This window comes from Centruroides sculpturatus, unplaced genomic scaffold (genome assembly GCF_000671375.1).
Source record: "Centruroides sculpturatus isolate CEXI.00-Female unplaced genomic scaffold, Cexi_2.0 scaffold905, whole genome shotgun sequence".
In the NCBI taxonomy this organism is placed as follows: domain Eukaryota; kingdom Metazoa; phylum Arthropoda; class Arachnida; order Scorpiones; family Buthidae; genus Centruroides; species Centruroides sculpturatus.
Genome location: NW_019385129.1, coordinates 310,887 through 326,916, shown reverse-complemented (window position 1 = coordinate 326,916; position 16,030 = coordinate 310,887). Strand labels below are relative to the sequence as shown.

The window sequence follows — 16,030 nt, the reverse complement described above, 5'->3', positions numbered from 1 at the left end:
ACCAATCTCTTTAATCAAGAATGTCAGAATCATTTGTTTGGAAATATTTCATTAAGGATTTGAAACAAAAATTTGCAACCTGTAATGAATGTAAAACACAGATCAAGTATAAAGGTTTTTCAACAAGCGGCCTTATCAGACACCTGCGTAACAAGCATAATATTGACAAATTATCTGTCACTGGTACTAAGTGCACAGCTGAGGAAACTGGAGCAACTACTAGTAAGCGACTAGCCTCTCAACAAACCTTACCATCCCTTTTTATTAATTAAGAAAGAAATGTGTGAAGAAATAGTAACAAAACTTGTGACTTTAGATGGCATCTCTATCAACTCTATTACAAAAAGTGATTTTATCAGAAAATCATTGACAGACAGAGGATACACTTTACAAAAAAATCCATCAGATGTAATGGATCTCATCCATTCGCATTACAAACAAATCAAACAACGATTATGTTCTGAAATTGATAGCCAAATAAATGGAGGATCAAGGTTTAGTTTATCCTTGGATGAATATACTTCACTAAACAATCGCCGATATTTAAATATAAACATACACAAAAGTGACGGAACATTTTGGAACTTAGGAATGGTGAAGATTTCCAATGTTCTACCTGCAGAAACTGCTGTCCAAGAAATCAAAGAAAAGTTAAAGGAAATTCACATATTTTTAGAAAAACATATGGTAGCTTGTGTTACTGATGGTGCAGCTGTAATGGTGAAATTTGGAAGATTAGTTGAATGTGAGCATCAGTTAGTTATGCACACGAATTCATTTAGCGATATGTGATGTTTTGTAACAAAAGTCAACCATTTCAGTAGCAGTCCCTCTTTCTAGAGAAATTCAAACTGAAGATGACGAGCGCAATGATGATATAGAGAAAGATGAAGAAGACTTCAGTTATAGTATTGATCTTGAAAGTGTTTTGTGTGTGAGCATTTGGCTGAAGGTCCTTTCAGCATAGATATTTCATTTGAATTGCATCACACACTAGGTAATGAAATCATCTGTTCTCAAATCATCAATAAGGTTAGAAAAATAGCAAATTTTTTTTGCAAATTACCTTTAAAGAATAACATCTTACAAAAATATGTTGAACAGGAACATGGAAAAAATTTGCACTTATTTCTGGATTCCAAAACCCAATGGAATAGCCTTTTAGCCATGTTAGATTGATTTATTAATTAAAATAAGATCATCCATACCAAAAACAACCATTGACTGTAATAAAGATACAGACAATTTTTATCTTGACAAACAGGAAGTTGCTGTAATTATTGCATCGTGGCATCGCTGCAGCCATTAAAAGCTGGAGCAGAAAAGCTTGGCAACAGAGGATTGACTTTACTTTCATGAGAAGGTATTTTTTTCTTTTATTGTAAATGAGTTAAATCAACTAAACACACCTTTTTCAAGGAGTTGTTTATTCGACACATAGCAGAGAGAAGAAATGTGAAACTGACTGGTCTCATACAATACCTCACTAGTGGAAAGAATTATGGAAAAGTTTCAACTTTCCCAAGTGAAAAAAGTTTGCCAGCCTTACCAACCAAGATTATGTTAATTTTATCAGCAAAACAGATGTTAGATCGTCTTTTTGGTGTATCTGCTGATTCTACCTCCAGTGATACACATGAAATACTAGATGTCTCAAGCTCATCCGCAATGACTTTAGCTGAAAAGCTTGATCCTGCTATTAAATCAACCAAGGTAGACAGATCAAGAAAAGTAGACAGTAAAAGCAGTACTGGAATGCATCTCGAGAACGAAATAGAAATCTTTGAGGCTACAGGCGAAAAACACACAACAACTGTTTTTTCTTTAATGCATTAAAAACGATTCTACCCACATCGATTAAATCAGAAAGGGCATTCTCGGCAGAAGGACTTTTTATTACTAAATTAAGAACCAGATTGAGTGATTGGAGTATCGACCATCTTTGTTTTTTAAAATCTCATTACAAAAATTCACAGTAATATTTGTATTGTGTTTTATTTAAATAAAGAAAATTATTTTCTAAGTTAGAAGTTTGATCAAAGTTCAGTTTTTTCTTTAAATTTTTAACTCAGTTCACAAGCATTTTTTGTTGTAAGCAGTTTCCGAAAAACTTTAACAAATTTTTTCTGTTTGTGAAATTTTCTACATAATTCAAAGATATTTTTAATACATATTTTACACAGCATTATTAATAGGATTTTGGAGGTTGCAGAATGCTTAAATTACTTTAAAAATGAAATCTAGAAATCAAATGATATAATTATTTATTTTTTCTATTTTAAAAATAATTACAGTAGAGCGTCGTTTATCCGAAGGTCAGTTATCCGAAACGTCTGTTATCCGAAGGAATTCCAGTTGACAAATTTAAATTTTCGCCAGTGCTGTGGCGCTGTAATCTTTGGCTATGTCTTCGGCTACTCAAATATTTTACGTTTTTGATACTAAATTAACTTCTGAAGTATAATTTTTTATTGTTTTTATATTTTTCAATATATTTATTTTGTTTGTACAAAATAAAAAAATAATTTTTAACGATACAATAGTTTTCGTTAGGCTTAATATCGACGAAAATTCAATGCGAAGTGACACACAACGGAGAAAATTTTCAACAGGGGATAATTAATATATTTTTTCGTACATAATTGGTTATCCGAAAAATAAGTTATCCGAACAACCCCAGTCCCCAATTGATTCGGATAAACGACGCTCTACTGTAATTATATTCTGGCATCCCGGGAAATAGTTCACTTTTATCCCAGAATCCTGGGACAAGTAAAAGACCGGGAAAATGAAAAACCCTAACATTCATGATACTATTGTTAACAGGAAAAGTAGGACATACAGGGACAAGACACTACTAAAACAAGAGTGTTGTGGCAAAAAATTGTAGTCTGGCATTGTGATATCACAATAAATAATAGCTCATATTTAATAATTTTATTTGATCATGTCAAATTAATTTTTTATAAAACAACAGATAGTTCTGATAAGTAGTGATTTGTTAACTTTCAAAAATATAAAATCAAATTTCATCTTTACAAATGATTTTGAGATATAAATTGAACTTCATAGATGTTGATTATATATAGCAAATTTGATTTGTTTTAATTGATTTCGTTAATATGCTAATACCAATCAGAACAGAAAAATTTTTTTTTTTGTATTTGATACACTAATACTGTATATCCTATTTTTTAATAATATGATATTTTATACTGCCACGATAAATACATTATATATGCATTTAATCTGTAATTAATTATTTATTTATTTGTTAAGTATATTTGTATATCATGATTTTTTTAATTTTTAAATAAATTTTTATTTATTATATGATTTCAAAAATATTTAAATTTTGCAGGTCTGATATATTTAGGCATTTTGTTGATTCATGTTTACAAAAAAATCCAGCTGACAGACCAACAGCATCAAAATTACTTCAGGTAATTATGTGCAACATTTTAATTTGATTAATAATAAATATAAAATTCACATTGTATCTATAAGTTTGTAATGTTGAAATATATGTGCTTATGTAGATATGTACACTATAAATTTAATTTGTAGATAAGTTTTTTTTAATTTAAAATAGTTTTTCCTTTAAGTAAATACTAGCATTATTAAATTATTACTGTCAATTTATTAATTACAGCATCCATTTATCGCAAGATCTCGGCAACCTAGAGTAATTTTAGATTTAATTCAGCGAACCAAAGCTGCTGTTAGAGAATTAGACAATTTAAATTATCGCAAGATGAAAAAGATACTCATGGTAGATTCTCAAGAAAATGAAGTTACTACAGGTGAAACTGAAGAAGATTCTACAGTAAGTGTAAAATTAAAAAATAATACTAAAATAATTTAATAATTTTGAAAATGAAATTAAAAATACCTCTGAAAACATTGAAAGTTTACTGATAAACAAATATAAAAATTTATATTATTAGTATTTAGATAACATTTTTGCAACAAATTGTTGTTTCAAATATGATTATTGAAATACGATGCAGACTAACTACAGACTTATTCTGTACTAGCTTACCCGTCGTGCATTGCTGTGATCTCAGAAGAAACAAAATTCAAACAAGCTTGTTATGATAAAATTAAATTTACATTTCGTCATTTTTATTGAAACTTATTATTATTATTCATTTTCATCGGGAAAACATTTCAAAGTGTCGTTTCAATTTTATTTATTTATTGGAGTGCTTTGTGAATACACGATATTTTTTGTTTTTCCATCTGGTGCGTACATGAATAAATTGGAAGGTTTTCCGATGCGTGAGCTGGCCACATACAGTTGTCCATGCGAGAAGCACGGATTCTCCAAATTTAGCCCATACACTTGCAGCAATTGTCAGAAGTGCGATATTCCCCATTTTTATATATATATTTTTTAATCCTTTATAATTTTAATTATTTAATTGCTCCTTCCTCTCTTCCTTGGCATGTTGTGAAATTTCTGATAGTTGGATAATAAACCGTTTTATTGTAATTTGTCTTTTTAAATTATTTTGAGTCGATATTAAAATTTGGAAAAGGGGGATACCTAGATCGGTAAAATACGCGAATTTCTTCCTACAACTTCGGTTGTTGTTCGGGGTACAGTTAAGGTTTTAACGAAGTTCGAGCGAATACATAATTAGCAAAAAAAAGTTGAAATAAAGTGATTAAACAAAAATTATTACAAATATCGTAAATAACAGTTCACAAATGCATATATAGAAATATTTTTTGAAGGGGGAAATGGTCTTCACAATTTGAAATCGATCGAACACACTGTGCTCGAATGCTCGTGTAAACGCGCGCCATCTATCGTAGGATAAATGTACTATGCCAAAAACCTTTGCAGGAGTGTATTAAAAAACTTTCCAAAGTTTTATGGCAATCGTACTATGCCACAAACCTTCGCGGGAGTATATTAAACAACTTCCCAAAGTTTCATGGCAATCGGATAAACGGTGTGGTAATGCATGAAGGACAGACAGACACACAGACAGACATACATTCATTTTTATATATATAGATTTGTAAAATTTTCATATTATACATAACTAACAAAAATCTCAGTATTTTTTTATTGTGATACAGATGATACCATAAAAGTTCTAAAAAATGCTTTTAAGGAAAGAGCTAATATTTCATTTATTGAATCTAAATTTTAAAATTATTTTTTCTATTATGTTTAATTAAATAAATAAAAAAAAACTTTATACTAAAGAAGACAATGTAATTTAATAATTAATTTTTTTTTGGGTCACTGCTTTCAGCATGGCAACCTGCACATACTCTTTCCCAAATGATTACTTGGATGATTAGTTGATTGATATCTATATTTAGATTGTATGACTCATTCATTGTTAGCAGCCAATTCCAATACTGTTTTTTGTGACTGATGTAACTTAAACCTGTATGAAACTTTATACCCAAATTACTTTAGAAACTGTAAAAAAAAATATACAATATTGAAAACGTATATAAACAAATTTTTTTGCAGTCTTCTTAAATGTTCTTTCACAATCACTGGAACACAAATAACATTGGTGGGGTTTATCTTCTTTTATAGGCTCTTTCCGACCTATATTTACATAATTGGTTAAAAGTTCTGTGACATTGGATATCTTCAGAAATTTTCATTGTAAAGAAAAAAATTCTAAAAATCCAGGATGAAATATATATATTTAGAAACTAAAAAAAATATACAATATAGTTTTTTAGTATGTGTCTTCAATATTATATGTTTTTTTTATAGTTTCTAATACATATTTCATCTTGGATTTTTAGACTTGTTTTTTTGAAATTGTGAAACCTGGAAAAAGCAAATGGGCTGACAAGTGAAAGTCAGCCTACTTATATAATATTTGGGTCAGTACAGTATATAATTATAAATTTATATATTCTTATAATTTGATAAAAAGGTGCAGAACTTCATTAAAAAGTAGAGATGGCAAAGGAAATTGCCTAGTTATACTGTTTTTAAACCAACATTAGACAAATGACCTTTTTTCCTACCAATTACAGCAGGAAATTCAAAATATTGTAAAGTAGTAACTTTCAAATTCAAAACTGTTTATAGTTGAAATTTGTCAGCTAAATCAAAAGCATAATTTCAATTTCTGAACATTAAATGGAGAGGAAAATCTGTTAAAAATTGTTTAACTGTTGAACTGGAATTAAGCGTAACAAATTTTATTTGTAATTTTGTGCAAAAGCTTGAAAAAGTCAGAAAATGATGGTAATTGAGGAAAATGGTTAAAAAAAAGAGAGGATAAGGATAGAAAGGAGCAAAACTGGAATTAAAAATTCAGTTTAAATAGATTAGGAGATCATTTTCTGGTGATTGGTTATGGTTTCCCAAAAAATAAGACCTGCATTAAAAAGTAGTGCTGCACCAGATTCCTAAGCTTAGTAATAAATAAATAAATTTTTAATAAATAGTTAATGTCAACTTATTTCTATTGCATATTGTCATTTTTCACTTTTGTGTAAATTCTGAGGTTCCATTGCTTCTCATGAGGAGACATCAAAGCTGGTAATGTTGAGATAATGGCATTTTTTGCTATTGTTTACAATTTTTATAAACTTTTACAATTAGTGCTTCAAAAATGTATTCAAAATGTAAATCTAACAGTGGAGATAAATGCAAGAAGTGTCACTCTATTACCATGGAAACTTAAACTGGATCTTATAAAACTGCGTTTGAAACGTCTGCTGCTAAGCAGTAGCGAGTGGGTAAATGAGCACAATGTATTCTATTAAGTACATTGAATTATAAAACACTAACAATAAGTGATTATTCTGTAGACAAATGTACTTTCTAAGTTATTTTTTAATTTACAACAAAACCCCAGGAACCTAACTTGTTCATAAGTAGAGGAGTGCTTGTAATTTAATTTATTTTGGAAAATACAGTACAATAATCAGATTGTTATTAAATGGACAGTTTTATAAAAATAGATTTATTTATTTGTGTTCTTAATTTTTAAAGGAAGACGATCAAATCGGAGGAGATAGCAGTAAAAGTAATAGTTTAGCCAGTACTCATAGTCATCAGAGTGGTGGCGTAAGTGCCGGAAGTCAGAGTAGCAGTACAAGTAGTCTTCCACCTGCATCCGAGAACGATTCGACATACAATTATCCAGCTTCCATGAGAGGACAACGGAGTAGTGTTCGTGTCAGTCCTTCTGTAAGTTTTTTATTAGTGTAAGAAAGGTGAAGGGCCAAATAAGGATTGCATTGACAATGGAAGAATGAAGTTCAGTCCTGCAATCTAACTAATAACTGGTTTTAAAAGGTCAATTGACTTCTCTTGTTATAAATAAGCATTTTTAATCTATTAATCTGAAAAGTTATTCTATTTTATTTTTTTTTTATTTGAAGATTGCATTAAACAGTTCGTTATGCCTTAGTTTTTAATATTTTCGTACAATTTATGAATACAATTTGAAATAAATCTAAAATCTTTTATTAAAAAAAGTATGTTGAAAATCTTACAAATTGAAGGTATTTAGCTTTTTGTCAGTCATAATTTACTAATAATTTATTAATTCCTTTGCAGAAAATTGAATATTCTGAAGAGGAATTTTTACAGATTTGAAATATGTTAAATAATATGCTGCGTTTTCTTCATATGATTTGTTATTTTTCCAATTAGAATAGTCTCAGATATATATATCTGAGATTATTTTAATTATATATATATATGAGGATGTTTGTTTGTTTGCTATACATTCCTAGGCCATTTGACCAATTACTATAAAACTCTGCAGTTACATTCAAATACTTTTAATTTAGTTAATGTTGTACATCCCTCTCCAAAATATCGATTGCATTTCTATAAATCAATTAATTTCTGTCTACATTAGAATTGCTGATTTACACGTAGCACCATCTATTCGCAAAAATTTAACAAAATAATAAACTAAATATAATTCTTTCAAAAAAGAATGTAATTTAAAAAAAAAATATATTATATTCACTTAATTACTGTGACAGTGATACAGCACGAAATAGATATGCTATATCATTACCGAAACAGGTAGAATATAGGACCTGCCTTCATGGAATCAAAAGTGTTATCCTGTGGAAAGTCTACAATTATTTAATTTTCTACATCTAATGACTTGGGTTTATTTCATTTCTGAACGGTTCTTTTTCATTTTAATAAGTGCCTTCCAGTAGCTGAGTAGATAAAACTAACGATCACTGGTAGCTAGTTAGTCGTGTGTTTGTGCACTGCCAGTGCACTGACCATGTGGAGTTTTTCAGGTTTTCTTCATGTTAACCACTCCACAGTGATCAATGGATATACCCGTCAAGGGCAATCACATGGCACTGGAGAATGATGTCTATATCTGCAAAAAAATTTTGCGGACATCGCCAAAAATTACTGTGAAAAAAAATTCACATAAAAATTGAATTATGTGACAATAAAGAAAGATTTTTCTTTACTAGACATAACTGTTTAAAAAGTTTTTGAAATGGAAATGAGCAAAACGTGTGGGAAAATTCTTAAAAAATTTCCCACGTTTCTTCTCCACTACATTGTGATAGTGCCCTATCTGACTAACCATCTCTACAAAGGTTAATAACACCTAAGTAGGGTCCAGCTTTTAAATGTCATTCCGGGATGCTTCCCCTTTGGCAGATTGTTCATATGTTGCATTGCCATATCCAATTAAACCAAATTAATTCTGATGAATGATCATTTATTGTAACAAAGTCACAATGCCAGGCTGCAGTTTTTATCACAATTTTCTCAATTTTAGTGGTCTTGCCCCTGTATATCATACTTTTCCTGTTAACAACAGTGTGTGCTGGTATCTATTTAACTTTTCAAGTGAAATTTTGAATTGAAGTAACACCTATGAGTCACTACCATGTTAACAACCAATAAGAAATTAAAAACTTTTCACCGAGTGTGGACATCACTCAATATGCTGTGTAAAATAAATCTCAAGTCTATTTTGAAAATAAAAATGGATACATAATTATGTTCCTGTTTATATAATACTTAAACAAAAATTGAATATAACTTAAAAACAAATTTTTTAATAAAGGAAATTGTAAAAAAGAATCTTTCTTGAATTATCTGATTATCTGTGTGCATGCTTGCATGTGTACAAGATTTGGAAAATTTGGCAACTGTCAGCTTCCACTGTAAACTAACTAGTTGCCTATTTCAGTGACACTCAAAATTATTGATCCAGTTAAAGTGAATCACACATGAACTATGGATCACCTATGTCTGTCCACATACAATTCTGTAAATATCATTGTAGATAAGGATAGATTGCATGTGAAAATATTTTGTCCATCCTGTAACTTATTATGAGAGATATTATGCATGAAAATGTTTTCTTTGGCTAAACAGGATAGAATTACATTTCAGAAAAATGATCCATTCAATCCTTGGACTGACTATTTGATATGCACACATGGATTCCACTTTGAGTATAGGAACTACATAATGGTAAATTGATTTACCATTTTACTATTAATATACTAGTAGTTCAATATTTTTTACTGGTAAATTTATTAAAAATAGATAGATACAAAATAATTTCCTTGAAGCCAAATATTTATTTGTGTACACTTTCATACAAATTTATATATAGAGTGACACCAAAGTATCAAATATTTTAAATTAAACCATTAAAGTACACCATTCAATTTAAAGTATATACTTAAACTATTTTATAGTTGTTTACAAATTTTGGCAATTTGTTTCTTTTCCCACAAAGTCTATCTCAAACTAGTGATATTAGTTGGCAAAATAAACACATTTGCTTTATTTAAACATTGCTATTTTTTTATTATTTTTTTCTTCTGCAAGATGTACAACAGCATTATTTTAAACTTTAACTAATAACAATGCCAAACCATTTAACTTGCTGCATATCCAAAAGATATTAATTACAGAGTGACTTGTGACACAATCAGTATATTCTTAAAAAAACTTAAACTAATTCTTAAAACTATTTGGGCTGTATGATGCTTAAGCTAGCATATTTTTGAACAAAATACCATTAAATTATTTAATTTAACGGAAGAAGAGCCTCATTTATGTTTACATTAAGCAAAATTATAAAACAAAATGATCAACTTTAACTACTGAATGAGAGAAATTGTTTAATGGGGGAATTCAAATAATGGTTTCATTTTTTATTTTAGTCCTTTTTTATGCAAAATTTGTTAGTGCAATATCTTTATTATAATTTTCTCATTTGGAGTTACAATTAAAATAATTACTGGTAATTTACCAATTAATTGGTAACACATTGAAAATTTATCATATTACTGGTAATAAAAAAATTAGTAGATTTGCAACCACTATTTGAGAACCACTGGCTTATTATGTGCAAAAATCTTTAGGTTTTAATGCATTTTGGTGAGCTAATCAAGTTTAAATGTTAAAAAAAAATATGTTTGTAATTTGCATCTGGATATTAGTTTACTTTAATGAATCTATAAATGTTTTCTTTTTTAGTGTTTAAATGACCATAAAGTTCAAAAGAAAAATGAATTATTAATGCAAAATAATGTTGTTTGGATTTTTGTGTATTAATAATTGGGTAGTAAAGTTTTCTTGGTTATATCATATATGCCAAGATTTTACAGATAGTTTTTCATGTTAAAATTATTTTATAAGTTATCAGTGGCAAAATTATGTAATCAAATTGTATTCTTTTGCTTGATGACAATGTTTACAAATGGTTATCATCAAGTACTGAATTTAATGATTCTATCCATTCTGGATCTGTATCACCATCACAAATAATCCAAGAATGAACGATTCTCGCACAAATTATTTGATGTCAGTGGACAACAATTGGTTTAATAAAATTTATGTTTGAATAAATTATAGATAAAATTCAGATTTAATTTATTAAATATGCTATATTTCAAATGCAATATCATAAATAGTTCTTCAAAAAATAATTTCTTGATAAGTAAATACTTTACACCTGTGAAAAATTTAGAATAATAATGGAATTTTTAATAATTTTAACGAAATAGAATATTAAAAAATATTAATTATATTAATTATCAATATTAAAGGAGTTTTGTGTGTTTTATCTTGCTTTAATTGATTTTAATTTAATGTTTAATAAACAGAGTAAAAGTTTATGAATATTTATATTTTAGTGAAAATTTTAATTATTGAATTTTTAATTATATATTTAAATTAATTTATGAACATATTTACTACAGAATTCTTCATCAACTAGCTTAAATAGCACTGACGTAGGTGCCAACAATTTTGCGACAATTCGGACTACATCTATTGTTACACGCCAAATGAAAGAACATGAGCAGGAAAACCAGATGCACGAGCAGATGTCTGGATATAAACGTATGAGACGTCAACATCAAAAGGCTCTTATTCAGGTAAAATTATATAAATTTTTTGGAAAATATGAATTAAAAAAGAATGTTGTAATTATGTGTCAAGTTTCTTAGAAAGTTGAAAATTTTCACAGTCAGCTTTTTTGACTCACTACTAGAGAGAAATTTATTAGAGGTAAATCATACATACATAATCACAGTTTAATTATGATATTAAAGTAATTAATTAAATCATAATTATCAAAGTAAACAAACGTTTCTTAACCATAATTGAAATTATAGATTCTTCATTATTAAATTAAAACGAAAATGTTTACTTATAGAACTTTCAATATAAAATTAGAAAAACTGAATTTTAGAATATTAAATTTATGATGATAAGTGTATTTGATAGAATTTTAGTATTAGTATATCATATTGCAAAAAATTCATCTGGCCCATTAGTCCCCCCCTTATTCAGATTCTAGATCTGCCGCTGGTCAAGGGTGTCACAATTTTTTATTTTTCAATCAGAGGTGCCACTCAATAAAAAAGGTTGAAAAATACTGTCCTGCAATATTAAGTTACATGAATTAGTAACAATATACAATAATAATCAAATTTTATTAATAGATTTAAAAAATAATGTCAAAATCGTTAAAATTATTTCCTTATTGATTTGATAAAGCAGATATTTATTACAAGATTTAATTATGCATAGCAAGAAGTAGATTTCTACAACCAATTTATAAAAAAAACAAACAAACAAAACTAAATTTAAAAAAAATAATGACCTTTTTATGATAATTTATTACTTCCTATAATGTGTTGTGTTGTTATCTTTTTACATGCTATGTGTATTATGTTTATAAATAAAAATAAATGAACATCCTTTAAATATAGACCTACACAAAAGGTAGTTTTCATAAACGTTCTCTTTGGCAAACACCTCTCTGTTAGTGTTTTCAGTTCTGCAAGTGTTTGTTATAGAGAAGTTTCACTGTACATAAAATATTGAGAATGCTATTATACATAAATTAATATATATTAAATATATTATAAAACCCCTGCTTACCAGTGGCCATGCAGTTCTGTTCCCTGAACTTTGGGAGTTCAGTTGTGGGTTTATGCCTCACCAAGATGTGCTGGCAATGTAGAGTTTTCTAGGTTTTCTCCATGTCTAATGCCTGAATATTACAAATACTATTTTTTAATTATTTTAATTTTACACATATAGTGTTCTTCATGCTGATTTTCATAAGAACTTAATTTTGTTACTTTATCTTCTAATGAAATTTTGAAATAATGCTAATCTCTAATATTTTGTTTGAATTTATTATTAATAGTAATAATTGTTTGAATTAAATTCTGTAAAATGTTTGTCAATCACACATGAAATTATTTATTATTTTAATAAAGATGTTATTTTTGTGCTTTTAGCTTGAGGCAAAATGTAGACAAGAAATGGAAGAACACAAACAAAAATTAGATAAAGAATATGAGAATTTATTACAGCAATTTAGTAAGGAGTTGGAGAAATTACAAATGAAACATCAACAAGATCTAGAAAGAAAGGTACCTTTCTGATTTGTAATTTTACAAAATTATTCTTGATTTGTTTAGTTTTTAACATAATGTTTTTGTTGTAATATTCTAGCTTAAACAAAATTTGGCAAGTGAGAAAAGACTTAGTCGTGGAATCTCTCAGCAACATGATGAGGAAGTAAAAAGATTCCAGCAACAACAAAAGTCAGAATATAAATACCTTAAAGATAGAATTAAAAGGGTAAATAATTTTCACTTGTCGAAACATTTATATAAATTATTTTTTATATTAATTATAAAAAAATCAAAGTTTTAAAATGATTTATAAAATTAAAATTCAAATTATATTTATAATTAAATATCTAATATGGTGGTTGGCAGATTATGAATGTTTGGAATTTTGAGTTCTGCGATAATCCATTTGAATTAAGTTATATTTTTCTTAAAATAATATATAAGTAAATAAATAAATACAGGGAGTGTTCAAAAAGTATTGGACCTTTGGTCGGCAAAAATACATTTATTGATTTTGAGGTACAAAACTCTAATCCCCTTCAAAGTAGTCTCCTTGGTAATGTATACACTTCTCCCAGTGCTCCTGTCATTGCTGGAAACATTGCTGGAACGCATTTTTTGGAATGGCCATCAGCCAGTCTGTCACATTCCGCATGATGTCTTCTCTTGACTAAAATGGGGTTCCTTTTAGCGGCATTTTCAGCTTGGGAAATAGCCAAAAGTCGCACAGAGTTATGTCAGGAGAGTATGGAGTGTGAATATAATCATAGGAATGTTGTGTTTGGCGATGAAAGTCCAAATCAGATGTGCAGAATGGTCGGGTGCGTTATTAGGATGGAGCTGCCAAGTTTTGGTTGACCACAGATCCAGTCATTTGTGTTGCACAGCATCACAAAGATTACGAAGCACCTCTTGGTAGTATTCAGAGTACACCACCCCACAGGAGTAAAAAAAACTGTCAACATGACCTTGACATTGCTCATGTTGTTCAGTCATTTTCCAACTTAGTGGAATCTGACGAGAGCTTACTACACGTCCTCACTCATAGGCCAACTGCCAGCGACTGATGCTTCCTGCAGGCGGGAAAAAATTCAGGTCTGTGCATGACTGTCCCCTCCACAACTCCACCAAAAGAGACCTCCTGTGCATCATTGGTTTATGCAGGAAAAATAAAGGTTTGATACTTTTTGAACACCCCTCATATCATTGATTTGTATAATTATTATACATGGATATATAAAGAAATTATTTTATAAACTGATTTTCATTAAAAAAAAGTTAATCTGTACAGTGAGTGAAATACTAGTTTCCAAATTTTTCAAAAAATATAATCACATCTAAGGATTTTGTTGTTTTCATCAATTAAATTTGTATCATAGATTACTAAACTCATTTTTAGAAAAAGTTATGTTTTTACTATTTATTTTAGTAGTACTGTATTCAGTACTACTTATAGAGAATTTTTCACAGGATTTTTATCATTTAAAGATAAGTTGTAATTTTGCAATCTATTGAATTGTAATGCATTCTGAAAAAAAATTAATTTCATCATATAGTTTCTTGAATGTATTTGTTTTTATATTACAAACAAATTCTTTCTTGAATATCCTGCCTATTGAAAGCTATCTATTATTATTTATTAATATGCAGTTTGTTATTTAACATATATTTGTAAATATAAAACATCATTATGACTAATATTTTTTCTAATAATTATGAATTTTGAATAATATTTAGTTAAACTGATAAATCAAAATATTTGAAAAGATAAGTGACTAATTTTAATGTAGAAATATAATCTTTAGGAAATCAAAAGTGAATATTAATAAATTTTATTTAAAAGGAAATGAGTGGCGATATTCCAACAAGGCATAGAGACGATGTGTTACGTTCGCATAAAGAAGAATTTTCTCAAAGACAGACGGCAGCCATGCAACGGTTACAGAGAGAACAAACTGATTACCATAGACTCGAAATTCGTAAATTTCGTAGACGGAAATTACTGCAATATCATCAAATGGAACAAGATCTTCTAAGAGAGGTTTGATTCTTAATATGTTATATTGCTTAAAAATATTATAAACTATATCTCTGAGAAAAATCTTGATGTGTATTATATGACAATGCGCGAAGTGCCCCCTATGCTTCAGCACCACGAGTCCGAAGGATAGACATCACATAGACAAAGACTGCAATGACTAATTTGTCAAGACTGACACCACCTTGTCTTCTGGGTAGACACAGAAACCTAAATGGCCACAATTTCTGTCTTATTTGCGCGAGCGGTTGCGTTTGTAGGCGCTTAGATCCGACACGAGATATGGCACGGATTGAGGAAGTGCACCAAAGACAAATTAAACAATAACAATTTCCGTTTATTAAGCTAATTACACAAAAGATTAATATTTAAAGTAAAGGTTGCGTTTACAATTTAACCGATTTAACAAATTCATGTTCAATGTTGAGAGCGAGAGCTTACATATAAGATTCTATAGATACCTGGTAAGGGATCTGAGTTGAATTGAAGGACTGTGGGTGTTCACTTAAGTGAAGTTCTCTTGGATGGAAGGAGTTCACTTTCAAAGGAGTCAATTTAAAGGCGTTCTCTCTAGATCAGGGCTTCTTAAACTTTTTTTATTCACGACCCCATTTATGATTGTGAGTTTTTTCGTGACCCAAAAAAATATAAAATAAAGATATATACAAATTTGCAAAAACAATAATGATGTGCTACCTGGTCTCTTGTGTTACAATCAGGGCTGTGAAGTCGCGTAAAAATCTACCGACTCCGACTTTTCCTTACCATCCAACTCCGACTAGGGGCAGACTTGTTACCAAAAGAGACCCGGAAATTCTGATGTCATCACGTGACCTCAGAATAAAATATTCAATAAATAAAGTTGTAATAAAGATAGAGCATAGAAACTTTTTATTCCAAAGCTAAAAGACTACTCTAAGTAATATATAAATATGTATTCGATAATTTTTACTTTTCCGGCTGTTATACAGAAGGAAAGTGTAGCGCTCGGTCAAAAAATGACCCCGCCCAAATTTTTACATTTTTGGGCTCGGAACACCTTGAAATTTCGAGATATGCAAAAGATTCGAGGTTTTTTCTATATGTGTGGATGTTAGACTGTGT

At 29.0% G+C, this 16,030-nt stretch overlaps 1 protein-coding gene across 4 annotated transcripts in view; it reads left to right on the top strand.

Annotated features, from left to right (window-relative positions):
• Nucleotides 1-16,030, top strand: part of LOC111635176 (serine/threonine-protein kinase Tao-like) — a 51,696-nt gene that overhangs the window by 19,603 nt on the left and 16,063 nt on the right. For 2 of the 4 annotated variants that reach the window (XM_023380064.1, XM_023380065.1), the window contains exons 11-17: nt 3,362-3,443; nt 3,653-3,826; nt 6,989-7,186; nt 11,215-11,391; nt 12,769-12,903; nt 12,986-13,114; nt 14,732-14,929. In XM_023380064.1, coding sequence (XP_023235832.1) covers nt 3,362-3,443; nt 3,653-3,826; nt 6,989-7,186; nt 11,215-11,391; nt 12,769-12,903; nt 12,986-13,114; nt 14,732-14,929 — 1,093 coding nt within the window. The remainder of the gene's footprint in view (nt 1-3,361; nt 3,444-3,652; nt 3,827-6,988; nt 7,187-11,214; nt 11,392-12,768; nt 12,904-12,985; nt 13,115-14,731; nt 14,930-16,030) is intronic. The other 2 variants (XM_023380067.1, XM_023380066.1) reach the window with 2 other exon arrangements.